The 23,462-nt window shown below is 37.8% G+C and overlaps 1 protein-coding gene across 1 annotated transcript in view; it reads right to left on the bottom strand.

Moving 5' to 3' along the window:
• Nucleotides 1-10,127: 10,127 nt before the first annotated feature.
• ATAD2 (ATPase family, AAA domain containing 2) overlaps nucleotides 10,128-23,462 on the bottom strand; it is a 63,368-nt gene continuing 50,033 nt past the window's right edge. The window contains exons 21-28 of the mRNA XM_027560913.1: nucleotides 20,449-20,645; nucleotides 19,780-19,939; nucleotides 17,671-17,793; nucleotides 17,413-17,556; nucleotides 15,718-16,095; nucleotides 13,679-13,812; nucleotides 12,693-12,821; nucleotides 10,128-11,691 (exon numbers count right to left, since the gene is read on the bottom strand). Of these exons, the coding sequence (XP_027416714.1) occupies nucleotides 11,647-11,691; nucleotides 12,693-12,821; nucleotides 13,679-13,812; nucleotides 15,718-16,095; nucleotides 17,413-17,556; nucleotides 17,671-17,793; nucleotides 19,780-19,939; nucleotides 20,449-20,645 (1,310 nt within the window). The 3' untranslated portion in view covers nucleotides 10,128-11,646. The remainder of the gene's footprint in view (nucleotides 11,692-12,692; nucleotides 12,822-13,678; nucleotides 13,813-15,717; nucleotides 16,096-17,412; nucleotides 17,557-17,670; nucleotides 17,794-19,779; nucleotides 19,940-20,448; nucleotides 20,646-23,462) is intronic.

The following is a 23,462-nucleotide window of genomic DNA, read 5'->3' as shown; positions in this document are numbered from 1 at the left end:
AAGGAGGACAGACTGGGTGGCTTAAACAAGAGATTTCTTTTACTCATGTTCCAGAGGCTGTAAGTTCAAGATCAAGATCACGGGTGTCTTGTCCCAGTGAATTCCTGTCATCTTCCATCTGTACATATCTGTGTTCAGATTCCTCTTATAGGACTTCCCTGGCACTGGTTAAGACTCTGCTTCCACTGAGCGGGGCACAGATTTGATCCCTGGTCAGGGAGTTAAGATCTGGAATGCCGTGCCATGTAGCCAAAAAAAAAAAAAAAAAAACACCCTCTCTAATATGGATATCAATCATATAGGATTAGGGCCCACTCTAAAAACTTCACTTTAATTCCCTTTTCAAAGACTCCAGATACAAATTCAGAGGTACTGGGGTTAGGACCTCAACATATGAATTCAGAGAGACACACAGTTAAGCCCGTAACAACAGAAAAAGTCATCACTATAAACAACAGAAATGGTATCTGAGCCCATTCTTTCCATTGCAACATCACTGGGCTTATCAGAATGCCCTTCAGACCCTGAGAGCATCTAGCAACTACTTACTGACTCTTTGTGTCTGTCATTTATAAATAAGCCTTTTTAAAGCTCCAAGTCTGTGAAGTGGTCATTCTGGTATTGTTTGAAGGTTGTTTTTTTTTAAATTATTAAGGCTTTATTTTAAATTATGTGTAACCAAATGGTTGGTTTACACATTGCCTAAGGCAATCATTCTCAACTCTGGCTCAACACCACAATCACCTGGTGTTTCTTTGTTAAGCATTTATTTGGCTGCGCTGGGCCTTAGCTGTGGCATGCAGGATCTTTAGTTTCGGCGTGTGAGATCTAGTTCCCTGACCAGGGATTGAACTCAGGCCTCCCGCCTTGGGACTGCTGTCTTTGCCCACGGACCACCAGAGAAATCCCTCCCCTGGTGCTTTCTAAAAATGTCTGTGCCCCAGCCTCACCTCTACAGATTCTGATTATCTGGTTTAGGGTGGGATACAGGTTGGTTTTTTCCTTAAAGCTTCCCAAATGATTTTAAAATGCAGTCAGTGTGGAGAAGTACTGGCCTCAGATAAAGGACAGGGGAGGGAAATAAATCTTGTGAAGCACCTCTACCTGCCAGGCCCCGAGCTAAGTGCTTCGCAATACAATTTACTTCCAGAACAATCTTATGAGTACAGTACGATATGACCCATTTTATAGGCAAGGAGACTGAAGCTCAAGATCATTTTGATCAAATCCTACAAGTTGCAGAGACAAAAGTTTATTCTGGCTTAAATATTGGGTAAGACTTATCTGATATTCCAGTGGTTAGCAATCTGCCTGCCAATGCAGTGAACACAGGTTTGATCCCTGATCCAGGAAGATTCCACTTGCCACAACAGAGCCTGCCAGCTGCAGCTAGTAAAGCCCGTGCTCCAGAACCTGAGCTCTGAAACATGAAACTCCACTGCAATGAGAACCTGTGCACTGCAACACACTGCCTCTTGCTGTAACTAGAGAAACCCCACGTGCAGTAATGAAGACCCAGCACAGCCAAAAATAAATAAATAAATACTGGGTAGCAAGGACTGGCTAGGCTAGGTCTGGAGGTTGGTCAGGTCTTTCCCACTGTGAAGTGAAAGACTTCAGAAAGACACATCCATTTTGGCTTTCTTTTGGCCACGCCATGAAGCATGCAGGATCCTAGTTCCCTGACCAGGAATTGAACTGTGCTCCTCAAATTGGAAGTGAGGAGTCTTAACCCCTAGATGGCCAGGGAAGTCCCAATTTTGGGCTACTTTTAAAAAGTGTATCTCATAGTCTTGCCTTCAAACTGATTCTTCCATCATGGGCTTAAGAACCCATCAACTGAATCTTTTACCTCTATTTGTCAGAACAGACTAAGTTTTGCTGCTGTAACAAATCCAAATACCTCTGTTAACATATAATGACTGGGACATCTCTGGTGGTCCAGTGGCTAAGACGCTGAGCTTCCAATGCTCAGAGTTGAAGGATCGGGACCAAGAGTTCAAGCAGGGGGCTAGGGTTCAATCTCTGGTTGGGGAACTAGATCCCACATGCCACAACTAAAGATTCTGCATGGAACATCCAAGACCCGGCGCAGCCAAATAACTAAACAAACATAAATACTTAAAAATTTAATATGTAACGACATTGATTATTCTTCAAGGTTTCTTGTAGTTCTTAGTGACTCTCTGGGGCAACTCCCACCAAATGGTGACTCAGGGATCCAGGCTGCTTCCTCTCTTTGGCTCATTTATCACTTGGAATATACATCTTCTAAGGTGCTGAGGCAGAAGGAAGAGAGATACCCACCAGTTATTAAAAGCTTTGGTTTAGAAGCGACACACGGCCCTTCTGCTTATGGTTCTTTTATCAGCCCTAGCACAAGAAAAGGGGAGCACAAGGACACTTTGGTGAGCAGCAAACTCCCTGCCATGTTACTGGAACAAAAGGCATCACGTTTGGAGAACATGTTCAAGAGGACTGAAGCTCACGTTTGACTCCACTCCATAGGCTCTGCTTCTCCACTGCAGTGAAGCCTATAGTCTGTCCTATACAATGAATGATGAAGGCAAACACATATTCTTTACTGATGTATAAGGTAACTGAGGTGTGTTAACATGTAACTTCACCACTTTGCCCATCCTGTAGGGAGCAGGACATATCTCATTCTTGTTTATTTGTTTTTAATCTATCCTAGTGCCTTATAGGTTTTAGGACACATAAATATATAAATTCAGCAAATATTAACTGGACAAGACATACAGTCCCTGCCCTCATGACTATGATTAAAATATCCTAATAAGGACTTCCCTGGTGGTCAAGTGGTTAAGAATCCGCCTGCCAATGCAGGGGGGGTGGGTTCGATTCCTGATCCTGGAAGATCCCACATGCCACAGAGCAACTAAGCCCTTGCACCACAACCACTGAGCCCACGTGCCACAACTACTGAAGCCCTCATGTCCTAGAACCTGTGCCCTGTAAGTAGAGAAGCCACCGCAGTGAGAAGCCTGTGAACCGCAACTAGGGAGTAGCCTCTGCTCGCTGCACTAGAGCAAGCCCACACGCAGCAACAAAGACCCAGTGCAGCCAAAGATAACTACAATGTTAAAAATCTTAATAACATCTCCAAGTTGTGTCTTGTCATTTGTAATGTAGTTTATAACTATCACTGCTGCTGCTAAGTCGCTTCAGTCGTGTCCGACTCTGTGCGACCCAATGGACGGCAGCCCACCAGGCTTCCCTGTCCCTGGGATTCTCCAGGCAAGAACATTGGAGTGGGTTGCCATTTCCTTCTCCAATGCATGAAAGTGAAAAGTGAAAGTGAAGTCACTCAGTCGTGTCTGACTCTATCGACCCCATGGACTGCAGCCCACCAAGGCTCCTCCGTCCACAGGATTTTCCAGGCAAAAGTACTGGAGTGGGGTGCCATTAACTATCACTATCTCATCTTAAAAATGAATGATATAAAAAAAAAAGATGAATGATATAAATTGAAAATGTGATCAATTAGCTTGGACTTTACATTGTCAATTTTTCAGTCATTTTGTAGCTAGCTCAGATATTTTGTAACTTACTTCCTGCTTACGTATTTCTTTGCCTCCTGTTTCGTAACTGGATGAGGTATACAGTTTGCAGCCAGCAAAGTGATAAACTGCTAGGCTTATATAATGCATGTACCCAAAGGTTAAATAGGTTAAGAGCTTTCTTTCTGATTGCACAGATGGGATTTGCAGACTTTTAACAACTTTTTTGAGAAATATTTGCCCAAAGACAGTAGTGGGACAATATAACAATATATAAAATATGTGATTTTTCAGTTTAAGATACACAGGTTTTGTTTTCTGATCTTTTTTGCCTTTCATTAGATATTAACTTTCACAACTAGAATAAGAATTATAGCTTAAAAGCAACTTTTACATTTTTATAAATATTTTTGCTGCCAAAGAAATATAATCATTTTACAGAAACTTAAAAAAAAATAGAGGTAAGAATTCATTCATGTTTCTGCTTTCCTAACCACTATTAGCATCTGGTGTAATTCCAGATGAGCTATTTGCAGATGGAAAAAAAAATGTGTTTAATTATCTGTTTATTCTGCAAAGTTATTTGTTATAAGAATATTAGAAAACTGTCATTTTAGATAGACATTTTCATTTAGCTAATACTCTAGTGACTGTATTTCATGCAACAGCTGTGAGGTGAAGGTTCAGAAGAAACTAGGGAATTCATCTGAGTGATGGTGGTAATTTACATTTTCTCCTTGGTGGGGTGGGCAAGGACTCTTAAGAAAAATTTAAGGAAGAAACAGAAGAGAGACATATGCTGTGGTCCTAAATATAAAATACGTAAACTGAATGTAAGAAATAATTACAGTATATAAGATTGGAGTAACTTATTTTTCTTCCTAAATAATTAAAGCAGGAGCTAGAGTCTTTTTTTGAGACCTTGATTTTCCTAAATATTCACCACAGTAAATAGCTATAATTAGGATTCATCACACGTAATCAGTTTCCAAATTATTTCATGAATACATTATCTACTGCAATGAGCACACCCCTTCCCCTTCTCCTCAAGTCTATCTTTAAGCCAGCTGAAGTTTCACAATAGGCCTTGAAACCAATGCTTACAGCTCACAATGTCTGCATGTCCAGGGTACCCGTGTTTGGCACTCTTTGATCCATTAAATGTTTTAGTCCCGTATCTTTTGGATGTTTAAATCATTTTGATTTGGCCTGTGCTCTGAAGGTAGTAGTATTCCAAGAGCCCTCTCACTGCATGTTAAGTGCTATTCTCTGACTCCCAGCCAGAGCTCAGATGTTGGCAGGGCTGACTGCTCAAATATAGTGATTTCAATTCCAACCTTTGCATACTAAAATTACATAGCCTAAACACGAAGCTTCCAGATTTTTTCTCTTAAAAACAGAGTAAAAACATAATTTAACATTGCTACAAGATAATTAAGACAATCCTTAAAATGAGAAAAAAACTGAAAAGGAAATGGTTAGGCTTTCACAAAAATATTGAGGAAATTAATGTTGGCTTGTGAGTTTGCTAATTGTTGGGAAAACTAAAAAAATTTCATAGCTATTGTTGGGGCATTTTGCATTTTTCTACTTTTATTTTGTAAAGGGAGCAAGTGTCTTAGGTTGTGTTCTTCCTAAAGCAGAGGTGGAATAAAGAATGTGAGGAAGTGATTATTTGGGAGGTAATGCCAAGAAGTAAAGGCAGGGGAGCAAAGTGAAACAGAGAAAGAAAGGGAGTTCACTGTCAGTTTCAAGCACGTTACTGCACTGAGACCTACGGCTCAAACCTCATGGAGAACTAAAAGGGTAGAACACACCTCAAAGTTGTCCCATACGTGAGGGTGCTGGGGTTTTATTCACTGACTCCTGCCTACCTTTGTCTGCAAATGTTAGTCACTCAGTCCACTCTTTGCGACCGCATGGACTGCAGCCTGTCAGGCTCCTCTGTCCATGGAATTCTCCAGGCAAGAATACTGGAGTGAGTTGCCGTTTCCTTCTCCAGGGGATCTTCCAGATCCAGGAATTGAACCCAGGTCTCCTGCATTGCCAGCAGACTCTTTACCATCTGAACCACCAGGGAAGCCCCTGCCTTTGTCTGGTTGGCAACTATTCCCCAGGGTGTTAATGTCGTATTGTTTTCAGTCCTCATCCAGCATGGATCATGAGAACATCCTCAGGTGGGGCTACAGGTATGTGCAGACTGCCAACAATGGCACAAAGCAGAACGCTGAATGCCAAGAGCCTACAGGTAGGGCACCTACAGTGTGTGTTCAGGGGAGGTGATTAAGAACATGGATTTCAATCACACAGACCTAGTGGAGTCCTGCTTCTGCCACTTATCTGTGAAGCTGAGTAAATTAGTAATCTAAGCCTCAATTTCTTTTTCTGACTGTGCAAAGCTAAGACTGTACAATCGTTAACTGGATGGGTTTCAATTTCATGAGGATGCCCAATATGTGGACAACTATTAGCAAAACTGCAGTGAAAAACTCTTTTTATAACCTTGAAATGGGATAAACCTAACAGAAGCAGCTCCTAAAATTATGACTTTTTTTTTTTTTAATTAGATGCTATTAGCTAGATTCCACTCTGCTTTTCTGAACTACAGGCTTTCACTCACATAACTCCCAGAGATCTCTATTTCTAGTAACTTCCTATCTTCCTGTCCTGCTCCTTACTCTGTTCTGCTCTCTTCATCCACTATGTAATCATTAAGTCAAGTGATATTTATTTAGTGTCAACTATGAACCTATTATGGAGAAGGAAATGGCAACCCACTCCAGTGTTCTTGCCTGGAGAATCCCACGGACGGAGAAGCCTGGTAGGCTGCAGTCCATGGGGTCGCACAGAGTTGGACACAACTGAAGCAACTTAGCAGCAGCATGAACCTATTATGTAAGTGCTAGATCTATAATCATAAAAATGAAACAAACTTAGCTCCTAACTTTAAAAAGCCTATGATCTTGTGGTGAGGTAAATATTAAATAAACATTAGAGAATACATAGTAAAAAATTATGATCAGTGTCATGTAAGACTATTAGGGATTAAATGAGATGAATATAAGAATCTGGATTTAGATTGGGAGGGGGTAACTTCTCTTAATTGGTTACTTTCATGATGAAAATAAAGGATAGAAGTAGGAGTTCGATATGCACTGGGGAGAGGAAGGGCATTCTAGTCAAGGAACAATAACATGAAAAAGCCCAGAGGTAGAAAAAAAGAACTGAAAAAAGTCTTAAGTGTGGCTAGAGTGTCATAAACCTTAGAAGAGTGGGGAGAGAAAGCTGAGAGAGATGCGGGAGCCGTAAAAAGGATCTGTAACGGGAATCAGTGAGTATGAGAAAATGATGCTATCAGACCTGAGTTCCTTCAAAGAATACTGAAGTGGAGAATGGACGGCAGAGGGCGAGGAGTAGAAAACAAACCAGTCAGGAGCTCTTGCTGCATTCCTCCTCCAGAGGATCTCCCCAACCTAGGGATTGAACCCGCATCCCTTAATGCCTCCTGCATTGGCTGGCAGGTTCCTTACCACCAGCGCCACTGGGGAAGCCACAGTGGAATTACCTTATTTAATACGCACGGTATTACTAAGCAAGGTCTTAGTCTTCACAAAAATGCCTCCTAGGTCTTTCTTTTGACTTTTCTGTCTCTAGCTGGTCATTTCTCTAGACCATCTAAGAAAAGCTTTTAAGTCCATTTGGCCACGCCACCTGTGTGTTCAAGGACTCAGTGGTTCCTTACTTTTTCAGCTTTTACTTCCTATAAGCAACAAGCAACAAGTCCTAAAGAAGACCCTAAGCATTAAAAACACTATTGTCCCTGAATCTTCCCATCATTAAGGTCACCTCACAACCCCAAGATAGTTTCTGGAATTCCAGCTATTTCCTCTATTTCATTGCAACAAAATGTGGCCATGTGACTTAAGTTCTAGCCAATGAGATAAAAAAAAGGAAGTGTGCACAATTTCTGGGAAAGGCCTTTGGAAGGGAAGGGCTGAAAGCACTTCTGCCCTTCTCTGCTTATATATATATATTTGATAAATATATTTTTTGGCTGTGCCATGTGGCATGTGGGATGTTAGTTCCTCCACCAGGGACTGAACCCATGCCCTCTGCACTGGAAGTCTTAACCACTAGGAATCTTAACCACTGGACCACCAGAGAAGTCCCTAGAAATATATGTTTAAAAAAATACATATATATTTTCCAGGCAGCAGATAAAAAGTAAAACACTGATGCACAGACATATATAAACATATATAACGGAATCACCTTGCTGTATACATGAAACTAACATTACAAATCAACTATAGGTCAATTAAAAATGGAGTTTTTACCCCTCATATAATATTCATCAGTAAATAGTTACTGTATGCTTAAGTCCTAGTAAAGGCCCTTTTATTATAGAATCTTTGTAAGATTCTATAGATATTATAGAATTATGCAATCTCTCAATTGCATTATTTTGAGTAAAAATGTATTCTGTGTGTTACATGGCAGGGGGTTGGTACTTAAGAGAAGATAATGAGACAAATAATCTCAGTTGATTCCACAGTGCACGCTTAACAGGGATCGCTGATAGAAACAGTTTAAAAAAAAATGGGTGGGGGGGGGGGGGGGGGGGACACGGAACATAACTTCTCATTCCTAAGACTGAGCTACACAGTGACCTTCCAGAACACAGTACCCAGAGTAATTTCATAATGGAGAGAAACACTACTTCTGCCAAGTGGTTAAGGTCAATCGAGTCATAACTCACACCGAGAGTAACCTTCGTATGATCACTTTACCTCTGTGATCTTCCTCCCCCATAATCCCCACCTAATCATGAGAAAAACAGACTAATTCCCAAAGAGGGGGATCTTCCAGAATATCTGACCAGTACTCCTCAAAACTGTTAAGTCATCATAAACAGCCATTACTGGATTGTCTTTTTCTTGTTAAGTTTTACGATAGTATTATATTAAATTACATAATTATGTAATAATTGTAACATAGATACTATATGTAGAACCATGAACATTTTTAATTTTGATGAATTTGATTTTCCTTCAGTTGCTCGAGTATTTTTTGAGCCATATTTAAGAAATCACCATCAAATTTGAGGTCTTGTTTTCATCTAAAGAATTTTAGCTCTTAATTTAGCTCTTAATTTAGGTCTTCTATCCATTTTGTGTTAAGTTTTATATATGGTGTGGGGTAGAAGTCCAACTTCATCCCTTGGCATGTGAATATTGCTTCCCCAGCACCATCTGTTGAAGACACTATTCTCTCCCCATTGAACAGTCTGGGCACCATTGTTAGAATCAACTGACCACAGATATAGACTTCCTTCTGAACTCTCAACTCTATTCCACTGATCTGTATGTCCATCCTTTATGCCAATACCACACTGTCTTATTAATGTAACTTCGTGTAAGGTTTGGAATAAAAAGTACAAGTCTTCCAACTTCCTCTTCTTTTTTCAAGATTGTTTTGGCTATTCAGGGTCCCCTGCAGTTTCATTATGAATTTTGGATTGACTTTCCCATTTCTGCAAAAAGGCCATTGGGATTTTGAAATGTACTGCATGGAATCTGCAGACTGTTTTGGGAAATACCGTCATTTTAACATCAAGTCTTCCAATACAGGAGTACAGGATCTCTTTCCATTTACTTAAGTCTTATTTAATTTCTTTTAGCAACATTTTGTAGTTATCAGTGTACAAGTTTGTACCTCCTTGGTTAAATTTATTCCTAGGTGTCTTACTGACTTAGATGCTATTGTAAATGGAATTTATTTCTTAGTTTCCTTTTTTGCATCATTTGTTGCTAGTATACAGAAATACAACAGATTTCTATATTGATCTTCTTTCCTGCAACTTTGTCAAATTTATTAGCTCTAACCAGTATTTTGTGGATACTTTAGGGTTTTCCATATGTAAGATAAGCTGTGAATATAGTTTTACTTTTTCCTTTTAAATTTGGATGCCTTCTATTTCTTTTTCCTGTCTAAATTACTGATTATACTTTTATATATAAGTATATATATATAATAGCCTGATTATTTATATATTTTAAAATATATAAATATATAAAATATAAAATTTATATTATAAATATAAAATATAAATATATATTATAAAATATAATGCATAAATATAAATTTTATACCATAATATAAAATTATAAAATATAAATATAATAAAATATAAAATTATGTATATAATTTATATACATTATAAAATATAAATATACAAATATTATAATTTATAGTATATATTATGTATAAAATATGTAACAGATCATATATAAAACATAAATATACTATACATAATATATATATATAATAGCCTTATTATACTTTTAAGCAAAAAAAAAAAGTGAGAGAAAGACATTCTAGGTTTGCAATTTCAGCATGGTTTTGAAAGCCTACACAGCAATGTAGATACATTACTCTCCACATGTATACACAGTCATGCAAAGGACAGGAGCAGATTAGTAACTAAAGAATATATACATTCCAGTGTCAATAGCATTTTAAATTATGCACAGTAATAAGACAGATTTTTGCACTTGTTCACACTGAATTATTTTTAGGACATTATAAAATAATTAAGAAACAGAATTGAGAAGCAATTTTTACCTTTACAATTTATTACAGAAGCTATACATACAAAATAAAATCCTAGTTACAAAAGCATGAATCTAGAATAAGTTACAATAAATTTCACTAAAAATGAAGACGTGTGTGTGTGAATCCAGGAATATACATACACTTAAATATTTTCAGTGACTAGCATTCCATTCGGAGAAGGCAATGGCACCCCACTCTAGTACTCTTGCCTAGAAAATCTCATGGGCGGAGGAGCCTGGTAGGCTGCAGTCCATGGGGTCGCTAAGAGTCAGACACGACTGAGCGACTTCACTTTCACTTTTCACTTTCATGCATTGGAGAAGGAAATGGCAACCCACTCCAGTGTTCTTGCCTGGAGAATCCCAGGGACGGCGGAGCCTGCTGGGCTGCCGTCTATAGGGCTGCACAGAGTCAGACACGACTGAAGCAACTTAGCAGTAGCAGTAGCAGCAGCATTCCATTATGCATTACATAAGACAGTATCTACTAATTAAGGTATCTGAATTATTGAGTTTTAGAAGCCTTTAAAATATCCAGATAAAACAACAACAAAAAGCAATTTAACTCAGAAACTGTATTGGAATCCAGAATCTCTCACGAGATCATTATCCCCTATTCCCTTCAAAAGACGTTTTGTAAAGTAATACTAGAATGTCTCAAAGAAAAAGAAATAAAATGGGGGAAGGGGGAAATGCATGGTGGTGAATGCTTTTATTGCTTTAAGAAATGCATTTTTGGTATCATTAATACAAAATTCATAATATTTACATTTATATAATTGTATACAAAAGGTATCTATAGAATACAGCCTAAGAAGGATATAAATAGCTTTCATATATAAAAACTTTGCATTGTTAAAAAGATATTTAACAAAGTAGTCGTTAATACATTTGTTGTATGTATAATCATAAAAGTAAAACAAAAAATTTAAAATTTTTTATTAATCCAAATTAAATGATAAAAATGTTTATCTAAAAAGCATTAATTTTGATATTCAAGTACAGAACTGCGGTTCACCTAGAAGTTGTTCAGGGGACCTTCTGCAAATCATGACTCAAGCACGAGCTTTTAAGTGAATTTGCAGAGAATGCTAAAGGCAGAAACGATGGCAAAGACACAATGGTTAAGTAGTTTCTAGTCTGACACAATAAACTATTTTTAGGAAGGATAAAATTAAAAGTGCTTAAAACAAAAACTATCAGTGTCACTAATTGCTCCTAAGTGTCATAAACATTAATTATCAAGATAAACTTTATTAGGAGTTGGCCACACTTTACCGATAACAATAGTAATAGTATCACTACAATGACTTGTTCAATCAAATATTTATCAGTTATCTCTGTAATTTATCTTACACATGTATATAAATACCAGAAAAGTTTAAATATTTTTAATTACTATTTTACTCTTTTCTTTAGAGATTCAGGATTTCATCTTGCATCAGTTATGTTAACACGACAAAGGTGAATTAAATAGGAACTGAATATAAAAAATACTTGGTACCATGACATCATGATCTGGAGCAACTGAAGTTTTCTACTTCTTGTTCCATTTTCTAGATAAAAGATAGGAGGGAAAAACAGTAAGTTTCAATGCAGAAAACACTAAAGAACATTATTCCATTGCTGGTTTTCTTTTGCAGTGAACAACCTTAAGGACATCATTATCGTATATAACTGAGAGAGAAACAAATTTTGTTCAGTATTTATGACTATCACATAGACTGTTAACACTGATGGGACTTCATTATTTAAATCCCTTTTGAATTAAAGTCTGAGATGCTTTCATCTTACATTAAATTCATAGTTATTAACCAAGGCACTGGTGTACTTACAGATATTAAGAGTTTATAGGTTATACAGTTACATATATTTATACTATATAGATACCACAGTATACTTTATTACATATACTAAATACTATATATATTACATACTAGTAGGTATATAGTAGGTAGCGAGTTATGTGTGTGTGTGTGTATATATATATATATATATATGAAATCCTATATAGGTATTAGTCAATATCTATTTTTAAACATTAGGATTCGAATATCTACTATAAGGGCTTCCCTGGTAGCTCAGATGGTAAAGAATCCGCCTTGCAATGCAGGAGACCTGGGTTCGATCCCTGGGTTGGGAAGATGCCCTGGAGGAGGGCATGGCAACTCACTCCAGTACTCTTGCCTGGAGAATCTCATGGACGAGAAGCCTGGCAGGCTACAGTCCATGGGGTCACCAAGAGTTGGACACAACAGTGACTAAGCACACACATCCACTATAAAACAGATTAAATAAAGACAAATAGGCCTATCTTAAGTCTGTCTTAAAAATGAGCTATATGTCTTCATTCATACACACACAAAAAAGATTTTTCATAGTTTATAGATACTTCAATGTTCCACTGCTTATTAAACAAACACAAGCTAATTTAGGTGCTAGATTTTAAAAAGTACAAAACATGGTTGTACCTAGAAATAGTTCATAATCCCACACATTAAAAAATGGTATTTAGAAATTTTTATAATCAGTTAATTTCTCATATAGATGAGTTTACCTGAATGAGTGCTGTTTTGTCATAGTCCCTGCGATGCTGATAAATACATTGGCTGATTACAGCATATAAATTTTCCAACTGAAAAATATTGTATTCTCGACTTTTTTTAACAACAATCTTCAAAAGATTCTAAAAGAAAACATAAGTGTTTACATATGTGAGAGAAATTCCCAGAGACATTTTAGTTTTGAAGATTTGGGGACATTTTTAGCATATAAGCCACAGAAAGGGCAGATCAAGTCATATGATAAGACACTGCAGTCTCTAACAGTGGTTCTGACATTCAACTGCAAGCTACCTTTATCAACATTCTATGACTCCGGCCTCTCATCCTAAAAACTACAGCTGAAGAGGTTGCCAATTTCTATTATAGCCATCAATCTCTTCAGACAAGTTAAAAAATAATCTCAAACTAGACTACCAAGAGAAAAGGCATTTTTGTAGAATATTTTATGTCACTATGATTAATATATGCTAGAATTAATTGTTATGTGAAACAAAAAGAGACAGGACATAAATGATGATCTACTGCACCACTTCAGGGTTCTTTTCTTCAAAAAAGGTTTTTCATCTGATGAGGGTTTTTTCTCATGACTGAAATGGACCTACTGAATTTCTGTGATTCTTCAAGTCTTGTCCTATCATGATATTCCATTGCCTTGTAGTCAACAAAAACATGCAACCATGGTTAAGTAAAAACCAACTAAAATGGTCATAAGTATGGTCATACAAACAATGTATGGGATACGTGGTATAGACAAGTATTAATATGTCAAAACAGTAACGTTAATACACTAGTCATCTTCAATCACTGCCTTAATGAAAGTTAGAGTTTCATTGGTAACATCAAACTATACCAAGTTTATCCTTCTATAAAATATATTTATTGCAAGCCAAATTGCAATAATGTACTATTATAATCCTGCTTTTGGCGAGTTATGTTTCTAATTCATACAATGAAAGCACTGTGCCTTTAATTTACATACTTTCAGTCGCTCATGGTCCACAACAAGTGAGGGTGTGGGCTGAGAAAGAATCGCCAAAGCCTTTTCAACACTGATGAGCTGCTGTTGCTCTACTTGGGAACGTCTAGCTCGAGTCATTCGCAGAACACACATTTCTAGAATGAAAAAATAATTATTATTTGTCTGTTTCACAGACATTTTATAATGCCTAAATAAACATTAGGCTGATTAAGCAGCAGGACATATTTACTTAAACACAAATCCCTGTTCTCATTTATTAACTCTGCTGTAAGACTAAGATGCTACCATTTACACACTCAAAAATTAAGGACAGGGAATTGCCTGGCAGTCCAGTGGTTAGGTGGAGAAGGAAATTCAACTTATTCCAGTATTCTTGCCTGGAGAATCCTATAGTCAGAGGAGCCTGGCAGGCTACAGTCCATAGGGTCACAAAGACTGAGCATGCATATATGCAAGCCAATGCTTAGGACTCTGAGCTTCCCTTGCAGGGGGCACAGGTTCAATCCCTGGTCATTGGGATTGAACTAAGATTCCCGCATGCTGTGTAGCACGTAAAAAAAAAAAAAAAAATCAATGATATTTAAGAGCTGGAAGGAACTTCAGTACAGACTACTACACAGAAGCTAAATCTGGTCTACTGCCATAATTCAAGTTTTATTAGAACACAACAACACCCACTTTACATTAAGGGTGTCAATATGGCTTTTCCAGCAGGATTGAGTAGTTGTGACTATCTGGCCCTTCAGATAAAGTTTGCCTATCCCTGATTTATAACAATCTACTTAACTAAGAGGTGAAAAAACAAGGCCAAAGAAAAGTGAAGAGGTTTTTCTAAGGTCAATATACCTAACCATTCTAAGGGCCAGGACAACAACCCAAATCTCCTGACAAGTGTAAATAGATGCCTGGTCTCACTAAATAGTGTTCTTTTAGAAAAGATAATGATAAAACAAAAATAAATGTTGAACTTAAATAGAACATACAAAATTTTAGTCAGAGGATTAACATTTTAAATATCCACATTCAAAAGGATATATCCTAAACCATTCTAAGATTACTCAAACACACCAGAACTCATTTCTAGTCCTCGAAAAAGATTAACCATATAGGCCACTGAAGGAAACCAGTCTCATTAACTTAGCCAATACTTGTTTTTGACCAAAACAAATTTTTGACCTCGTTACCCTTCTTTTTGCTTTGTAAGACTAAATGTTTGGCTTTTCCAAAAACCAAACAAATCTAATGCCAAAGGTTCAAGAAGATGCAGACAGAAGACAATTCTAAATGAAAATCTTTGGGAGCAGGACCGTCAGAATAAATACAGTATAAATGATCTGGGACCTACAATAGGGATAGAGGAATGATGGGGGTGAGTAACAGTTGTTTCACATCACTCAGCAAGAAATCACAGGAAACTGCTTATCCTGCTTAAAAATGACAGGGTATCCTGCCAGGTTTTAAAAATTGTATAGCCAAGCACTTTGCCACATGCTTTATCTGGATTACTTTATTCAATCCTCAGAATATCTTATTACCCAGCACTATCTACCCCCAGTCTTGCAAATGAGAAAGCTGAGGCTGATGGGGCAAGAATCTTAACCAAGGTCACAAGCTACTAAGCAGTGGGGCTCGAGGCTCAAATCCAGGTCTGTGTGATGCTATACTGTGCTTTTTGAAAAGGGTTTACTTATTTGGCTGCGCCAGGTCTTAGTTGTGGCATGTGGGATCAGTTCCTGTCCTGAGATCAAACCGGGGTTGCCAGCACTGGGAACACAGTTTCAGCCACTGGACCACCAGGAAGTCCCACTGTAGTGTGCTTTTAACCACAGTCATTTACTGTTATTTAATAAAATAATGATATCTTATTACTATTTAATACTAATAATTTAATCTTATTAAATAAAATAATGCCATCTTCCTTAATTAACTCTTGTACTCTGAAAAACATGGAAAAAGAGTAAACTGAGATGCAATTAACTGTTAAAGAACCCTGAATGAAACATCTTTTAAAATTAGTAAGTTGCTTCACTGAGACTTACCTTTTGTTTCATTTTCATCGAAAATGTCTATTATTCGAGAGCTAGAAGCATCTCCATTACAAGCAATCTTATCTTTCCTCAATTCTGTACATGCTGTAGTCTTTCCAGATTCTTCAGGTTCATTCTCAATGCAAGGACTTGAATTGTTATTTTCTAATTCTATTTTGCTTTCAGAGGCATTTTCTTCCATTGAAGACTCCCCTGTGTTTCCGGTCTCATTGTGGTCTACACTTGTATCTTGATTTTCCTCTGTATCACTCTCAATTTTGTCACCTGTGACATTTTGGCTGTCATCTTTTGCCTGTGAGATCTTCCTTCGTTTTGTTATGGTGCCCAAGTACCACTTTGATTTTTTGCGGACTTTTCTCTTCAACTGAGCTTCAAAGAATTTAAGAAAAAGAATAAGAGAACATTCAACAACTTTTTAAAGTCTAAGTTAAGTGGAGGAAAAAATACCTCCTGAGATATTAAGAGGAAAATCTGAGATATCACCACAGTATGGTATGGCTGGAATAGATGAACAAAAGTAGTACTGTAAGAAGGCAGAAAGCGGGCAATGACCTGTTATTCTAAGGAATTTGGATTTCATCCTGAATAATTTTTTTAAAAGTTCAGTAATTTTAAGGAGGGGAAAGACATGAATTTTTTTGTTTAATTAACTTATTTTTTAATTGAAGGATAATTGCTTTACAGAATTTTGTTGTTTTCTGTCAAACATGAAATCAGCTATAGGTATACATATATCCCCACCCTCTTGAACCTCCCTTCCATTTCAGGAAACTCCAACAATGGTGTGAATTTTTTAATGCACATATTGCAAAGGCAATTTTGGCAGTAGTATGAGGAATGAACTGAAGAAAGGGCAAGACTAAAAACATCCTACACTTATCAAGTGCTTACCATGAAGTAGGAACTCTTCTAAGGCCTTCATATGTGCTGACTCATTGAAATTCCACTTTAACCCGATCAGGTGTGCTACCATTCCTCAACATCATTTTACAGATGAAGAAACTATGGTACACAGAGATTAAAAATTCTGCCTAGACACAGTATAACCACTCTGCAATCTCATATTTGGGAAAGTTATCCATAGTGTTGTATTTACGTGAAGTTTAATAATTCTCACTTCTGTATAATAATCCATATTTTTCCATTCTACTGTTGATCAGCATTAGTTGGGCTAGTATGAATAGTTTTTATGAACATTCTGTTTAAAAGCACTGAGGAATTATGGCACCCAAATCTTGGAAAACAGATGAATAGCTGAGAGGCTAAGAAGCTGAGGACAGTCTGATTGATATTCACAGAACTTTAAAAGCAAAAACTGGAATTAGGAGCCTGCCAAGGAAGAGGCCTTGGAAAACCCACAGAATTTGGGTGGGTACTCTGTGGAGTTATACCCTAAGAATAAAGAGGGAACAGGAAATAGATTAGGATTATAGGAAGCAAAAATCAGTTTCAAATCAAGTCAACCCACAATTAGACTCTAAACTGAAAGGTGAATTGGGATTGCAAATGGTACCTCACGGCAAGCATGGATTTATTTAAAGAATGCAAAGTTGCCTTAATAGAAATGAAATCAATGTAACGAGTGGCATCAATATAGACAAAGGAAACTGAGGGAGAAAAGTAAACAGCATCAGAAGAGAGTAAAGGCTAGAGTTTCCTAAGTAAAAATCACCCAAATGCACTTACCAGGAGTGCTGCAAGCCATAGGAGTACTGGGCCTGTTTGGCTTTTCACTTTGCTCTGGATCTGATTTTTTATCACCAGCAGGAGTGGAATTTTGCTTTGGCATTACATGGTAGTAAGATGGGGCATATTTGGAAGAGCTACAACCTTATAAATAGACATGCGGAATATCAAAATTTTCAGATATAAAAATTACATGGAGAATTATGAGTACTCAATACATTTAAAGCATCTCTTTCTGATGTCAAATCATTTTCCTACCTCTCTTCTTTCTAGATTCCTGAATTTCTTCACAAAGCTGCTCAAAGTCTTCATCAAGTTCTTCTTTAATTATTGCATAGGCAGTATCTCTTAAAGCACAGGCTCTATGCCTAATAAGACGATCTATGGAATAAAGAAAGAATTTTAAAATGGTTTCCTTCTAATAATTCAACAAAAATTAATTTTACATGTTGGGCTAAGATTATAGCTGTTACAATTTGTTTTTTACTTCCACCATAAATAGTAAGTTACTGGAACTGTGTTATTTCTGGTTTTGATGCTCATCTAATGTTCTGGACATTTGATTCCTAGCTAAATCCCTTTGAAACACCAAGGAAAATTTAAGAATCAGTCAACAGCAAAACTAAACAACAATACAATGACACAAAAACAGCAAGGAAGGCTATCAGGTTCATGAGTGAACCGGGGATGTAAAACAATTTTGGAAGAGATATAGAGGATGTTACGACACTGACTGAGGAACTAAACAAAGACAATGAAACAGCAACACTACCTAGGAAGCACTGCAAAAAAATCCTAAACTGAGTCTAAGTGCCATGAACTGGAATATGTCTCAAGGTGAAGAAAGGCAGATCATAAGTGAATGTAAATTTGCTTGAACGGCTGGATCAGTCCCCCTCACAGGGCAGGAGGATGCTGCAGCATTCAAATAACATTCAGTTTACAGTAGACAGGAAGGGCTGTTACAGCAGAAGGGATGCTGCCGGGGGCTTCTAACATGACCTGAAGAAAGCCCGGGCCAAGTTCATTCAGTGCAGTAGCCTTGGCACCATGTGGGAATTTGTCAGGATGCACATTCTCCAGTCCTGAATCTAAAGAATCAAAACCTGCGGAGGTGGGGCCCAGCCAGCTGCACCTTAGCATGTCCTGAAGGAGATGTTGGTGCTATCTCAAGTGTGAACACCACTGCCCTGAAATAATTTTACATTTGTCAGAATGGTCAGAACAGGAAGCAGCAGCAGCATGACTGCAAGGAAACAGAAGAAGCCTACTTCCTCCAGGAGAAGCTTCCTTCTTTCTACAATTAAGGGGTTTTCCCAACTTGGCAGCCTGTTGCCCACTGCTACCTCCAGAACTCTGACCTGTGGGACAGAGCCTAGGGAAGGTGGGGTACAAGACTGGTGAGGGAAGAATAGTGGGCTTTTACATCGTTGGGTAAAGTCTCAGTGGTGGAAATCAATCTAATTTTTAAGCATGACAAATTTAAAAACAGAATACCAATGTAAGAGACTCAACGCAGGAAATAGAACTATTAAAAAAAATTATCAAGCAACACAGTTAAGGATAGGGCATTCACAAAGCAAGAAGCTAAGAAAAAGAACCTAAAAGAGTATTTTTTTGGAAATCAGTAAGTTTATATAGATATTTGAATGTGTCATTATACATATAAACAAATCTATCACCTAAAAATCTCTTACTTTATACATTTTATTTAATAGCCTGTGTAGGTGCAGTAGATTGTGGATACATTCTATGCACAGAAAAGGTCTGGAAAGATAGCCCTAAACTTAACAGCATCCACCTTTGGAGATGGGCTTTCCTTGTAGCTCAGTTGGTAAAGAATCTGCCTGCAGTGCAGGAGACCCGGGTTCGATCCCTGGGTTGGGAAGATCTCCTGGAGAAGAAAATGGCAACCCACTCCAGTACCATTGCCGGGAACATCTCATAGACACAGGAGCCTAGGGGGCTGCAGTCCATGGGGTCCCAAAGAGTTGGGCATGACTGAGCAACTAACACTTACTTACACTTACCTTTGGAGAAGGGAAATGGGGGACTTAGTCTGTTACCGAGTATTATATTACTTTGTTGTTAATAAAAATTGTAATGGTCTTAATTAAAAAAATCCTTTCAAACTTATTACAGACTTTTTATTTTCCTACTTTGAGAAAGAACATTGACAAATAAGAACAAGCTAAAATGTTATGCAGTTTTGTGTTTCATTAGGACTGAATGGCACTGTGAGTGTAAAATGCTTCTAATATAGCACCAAGTATAAAATCACCCTTCACTAAGTGTTAGCAGCCCTCGTTCCACTCCTTGAGGTTAAAAAAACAAAACAAAATAAAACAAAACCCACCAAATGCTCACCTCCAGGATCTCTATCTGGATTGTATTCTAAAGCATTACTACAGATCAGATCAATATCACTCAAATAGTCTTTCACAGTTAGATACTTGTGGAGATCAATTTTACTGATTACAGATGAAAGGTCCATTGGTTGCTTTATTACAGTGACATAATCAGGAACCTAAAATTCAAACAAATGACCAAATCACAAACTAACTCTGAACACTGAAAAATTTGAGTCAAGTTTTTCTGCCAGGCAAAACAGGAGAAAATATATACGTAAGAGATAATGAAAATATATTAATATGAAACTCTGTATTTAAGGTGGCTTTTGTTTTGTATTCATTCTCATTCTTGGGCACCTGTATCTCCAGTAACACCTTAAGCCTCTTTGCTCATCCAAATGCCACCCACCCTTCAATGCCAACTTAGGACCGCATTCTTTACTGTGAAGGTCACAGGAATGTCATGTAGCATTGAGACATTCTCAAGTTACTTCTAGAACATTTGAGTTGGGCAAAGTTAATTGTCTATGCTCTGCAGGAAAGGAAAACGCCTTTACATAACTCCTGAAGCCTCTATGTGCTTCCAAATAAGAAAGCAAGTTCAGAGTGTACAGAGGGACACACATAAAACTGTTCAAATATTCTCTAAGTCTGAAGCATTCTGATCCAAAGACTAAATTAATACCTCATCAGGGTCAACAGGTTTAGTAAATATTCTGAATCGCTTGTCAATAGCAAGCCTATGTGTAACATTTCTTAAAAAAATCCTCAGTTCTCTAAATGTATCTTCCTCTTGTTCTTCTAGTCGTTTCAGTTCTTCTGCTGTCAGTGGTCTTGGCTCAGGTGGTGGTGCCACAGGGAGTACCTCCAGGGCCTGCAAAACTTTACGTGAATGGAAGTTAGTTACTGCTCTCCCACCAGATCAAGGGTGACAAAATTTAGTACACCAAGCAGACAAGCTTTCAGCAATTATCCTCCTTCTATCTGTCAGGAACCAGGGGATTTGGAATACTAAAGTGCTACAATAATCTCAACCTCTACATCTCTTCCAGCAGTAATTGGCAGTTTGTAACTGGGAATATGAATTGCTGAGTCATTATCATTTAAAAATCATTTAAGAGGCTATTAAAATCTTGAAAATGCCTATTTTCAGGACAAGAATATCCTAATTAGGAAAAATGTCATCCTCAAGAAGGCGGCGTAGAAGGACGTACTCTCATCTCCTCCTGCAAGAGCACCAAAGTCACAACTACCTGTTGACCAACCACTGACAGGAGAACGCTGGAACCGCCAAAAAAGATACCACACGTCCAGACACAAAGACGCTGAAGCAAGATGGTAGGAGGGGGCACAAACACGATGAAATCAAAGCCCGTACCTTCCAGGTGGGCAACCCACAATCTGGAGAACAATAATACCAAAGAAGTTCTCCTACTGTTGTGAAGGTTCTAAGCCTCATGTCAGGCCTTCCAACCTGAGGATCCAGCAAAAGGATGGGGGATCCCAAGGGAATCTGACTTTGAAGGCCAGGGGGATTTCCCCACAGGACTGAGGAAAACAGATTCCACTCTTGGAGGGCACGAACAAAATCTTGTGCATGCCATGATCCAGGGGAAAGGAGCAGTAATGCCACAGAAGATTGAACCAGACCTACCTGCTAGTGTTAAGTGTCTCCTGTGGAGGTATGGTGGGCCATGGCTTGGGGTCCCTGGCAGTAGCAGTCCTGGAAGGGGCCCCTTGGCCTAAGTCCTACTGGAGGTCACCATTAACCCTACCAGAAAGCCCACAGACCCCAGGGCTAGGTCACCTCAGGTCAAACAACTAACAAGGAGGAAGCACAACCCCACTCATCAGTGGATAATTGGATTAGTTTTACTGAGCAAGACTCAGTTTTCCCTACCACCACTCCCTCCCATCAGGAATCTTATACAAGCCTCTTAGTCTCCTCCGCCAGAGGGCAGACAGAAGAAGCAAGAACCACAATCGCACAGTGGCTGGAACCAAAACCACACTACAGAAAGTTAACCAGGATGAAAAAGCAGAGTTTTGTCCCAGATGAAGGGACAAGATAAGACCTCAGAAAAACATCCAAATAAAGTGGAGATTGGCAACCTTCCAGAAAAAGAATTCAAAATAAATATAGTGATGATGATCCAGGATCTCAGAAAAAGAATGGAGGCAAAGTTTGAGAAGATGCAACAAAGACCTAGAAGAACTAAAGAACAGAAGAACAATTCCTACTGCTACAGAAGGAATCAACAGCAGAATAACTGAGGCAAAAGAATGGCTAAGACCTGGAGGACAGACGATGGAAATCACTGCCACAGAACAGAATAGAAAAAAGAATGAAAAGAAAAGAAGGCAGCATTAGAGACCTCTGGGACAGCATTAAACACACCAACACTCACATTATACAGGTCCTAGGAGAAGAGAGAGAGAGAGAAAGGACCCAAGAAAATATCTGAAGAGATAACAGCTGAAAAATTCTCTAACATGGGAAAGGAAATAGTCAACTAAGTCCAGGAAGCACAGAGTCCCAGGTAGGATAAACCCAAGGAGGAACACATCAAGACACACAGTAATCAAAATGATGAAAATTAAAGATAAAGATAAAATATTAAAAGCAACAAGGGAAAAATGACAAATAACATACAAGGGAACTCCTATAGGTTATCAGCTGATTTCTCAACAGAAATTTTATGAGCCAGAAGGGAATGGCACGATATATTTAAACTGATGAAAGGGAAGAACCTACAACCAAGGATACTCTACACAGCAAGACTCTCATTCAGATTTGATGGAGAAATCAAATGCTTTCCAGACATGCAAAAGTTAAGAGAACTCAGTACCACCAAACCAGCTTTACAACAAATACTAAAGGAACTTTTCTAGGCAGGAAACACAAGAGTAGGAAAAGACCTACACAAAACAAACCCCAAACAATTAAGAAAATGGTAATAGGATCACACATATTGATAATTATCTTAACTGTAAATGGATTAAATGCACCAACCAAAAGACACAGACTGGCTGGGCAGATCAGAACATGTGCATATATGCACTTCCACTTACCACATCACTCTACTTAATCCCTAAATTGTACGCAATTATTTTAAAGTGTTAGGTTAATCATGTTTCCTTTATGGTTTGCAACTGCAATTATCTTTTATTTTTTATCTGGCTCTTGACTGTGAAAACTGATAAACATCTTTTACTATTATGGTTATGTTCTATTATTCCCTTAATACTATTGTATCATGATTGGTCAACAGAAAATAATAGAATTCTGTATCACTAAAATGACTATTTTAATAGAAAAACTTGTAACTACTTTTTAAAATTCAGATGCATAACAGAATTATCTTAGAATTTTTTAAAAATACAAATGCCCAGTTATTGCCATTCTTCTCTGAAGCTCTAGATGTGTTTCTAATGAGCAGCCACGTTTAAAAACAACTGGACTATACGATGATGTTTTATTTTTATCTAGTTTCACTTCTTCTATTTCATATTCAGTGTTCCCATTTCATTTAGTTATGTTCTCCAATTTCTCCATCTCTCTTTGTTGTTGTTATTCTTTCTCAAGCCTTTATCAAATGTAGTAGAAAAGCTTCTGTATACCTATATATAGTATGTATTTTAGAGAATTTATGAATTTTTGCCTAGATAAAAGTTTATGACATTTTGATTCCACTTGTT

Source organism: Bos indicus x Bos taurus, chromosome 14 (genome assembly GCF_003369695.1).
Source record: "Bos indicus x Bos taurus breed Angus x Brahman F1 hybrid chromosome 14, Bos_hybrid_MaternalHap_v2.0, whole genome shotgun sequence".
Lineage (NCBI taxonomy): Eukaryota > Metazoa > Chordata > Mammalia > Artiodactyla > Bovidae > Bos > Bos indicus x Bos taurus.
The sequence above is the reverse complement of the archived record's forward strand: the minus strand, read 5'-3'. Positions and strand labels throughout refer to the sequence as shown.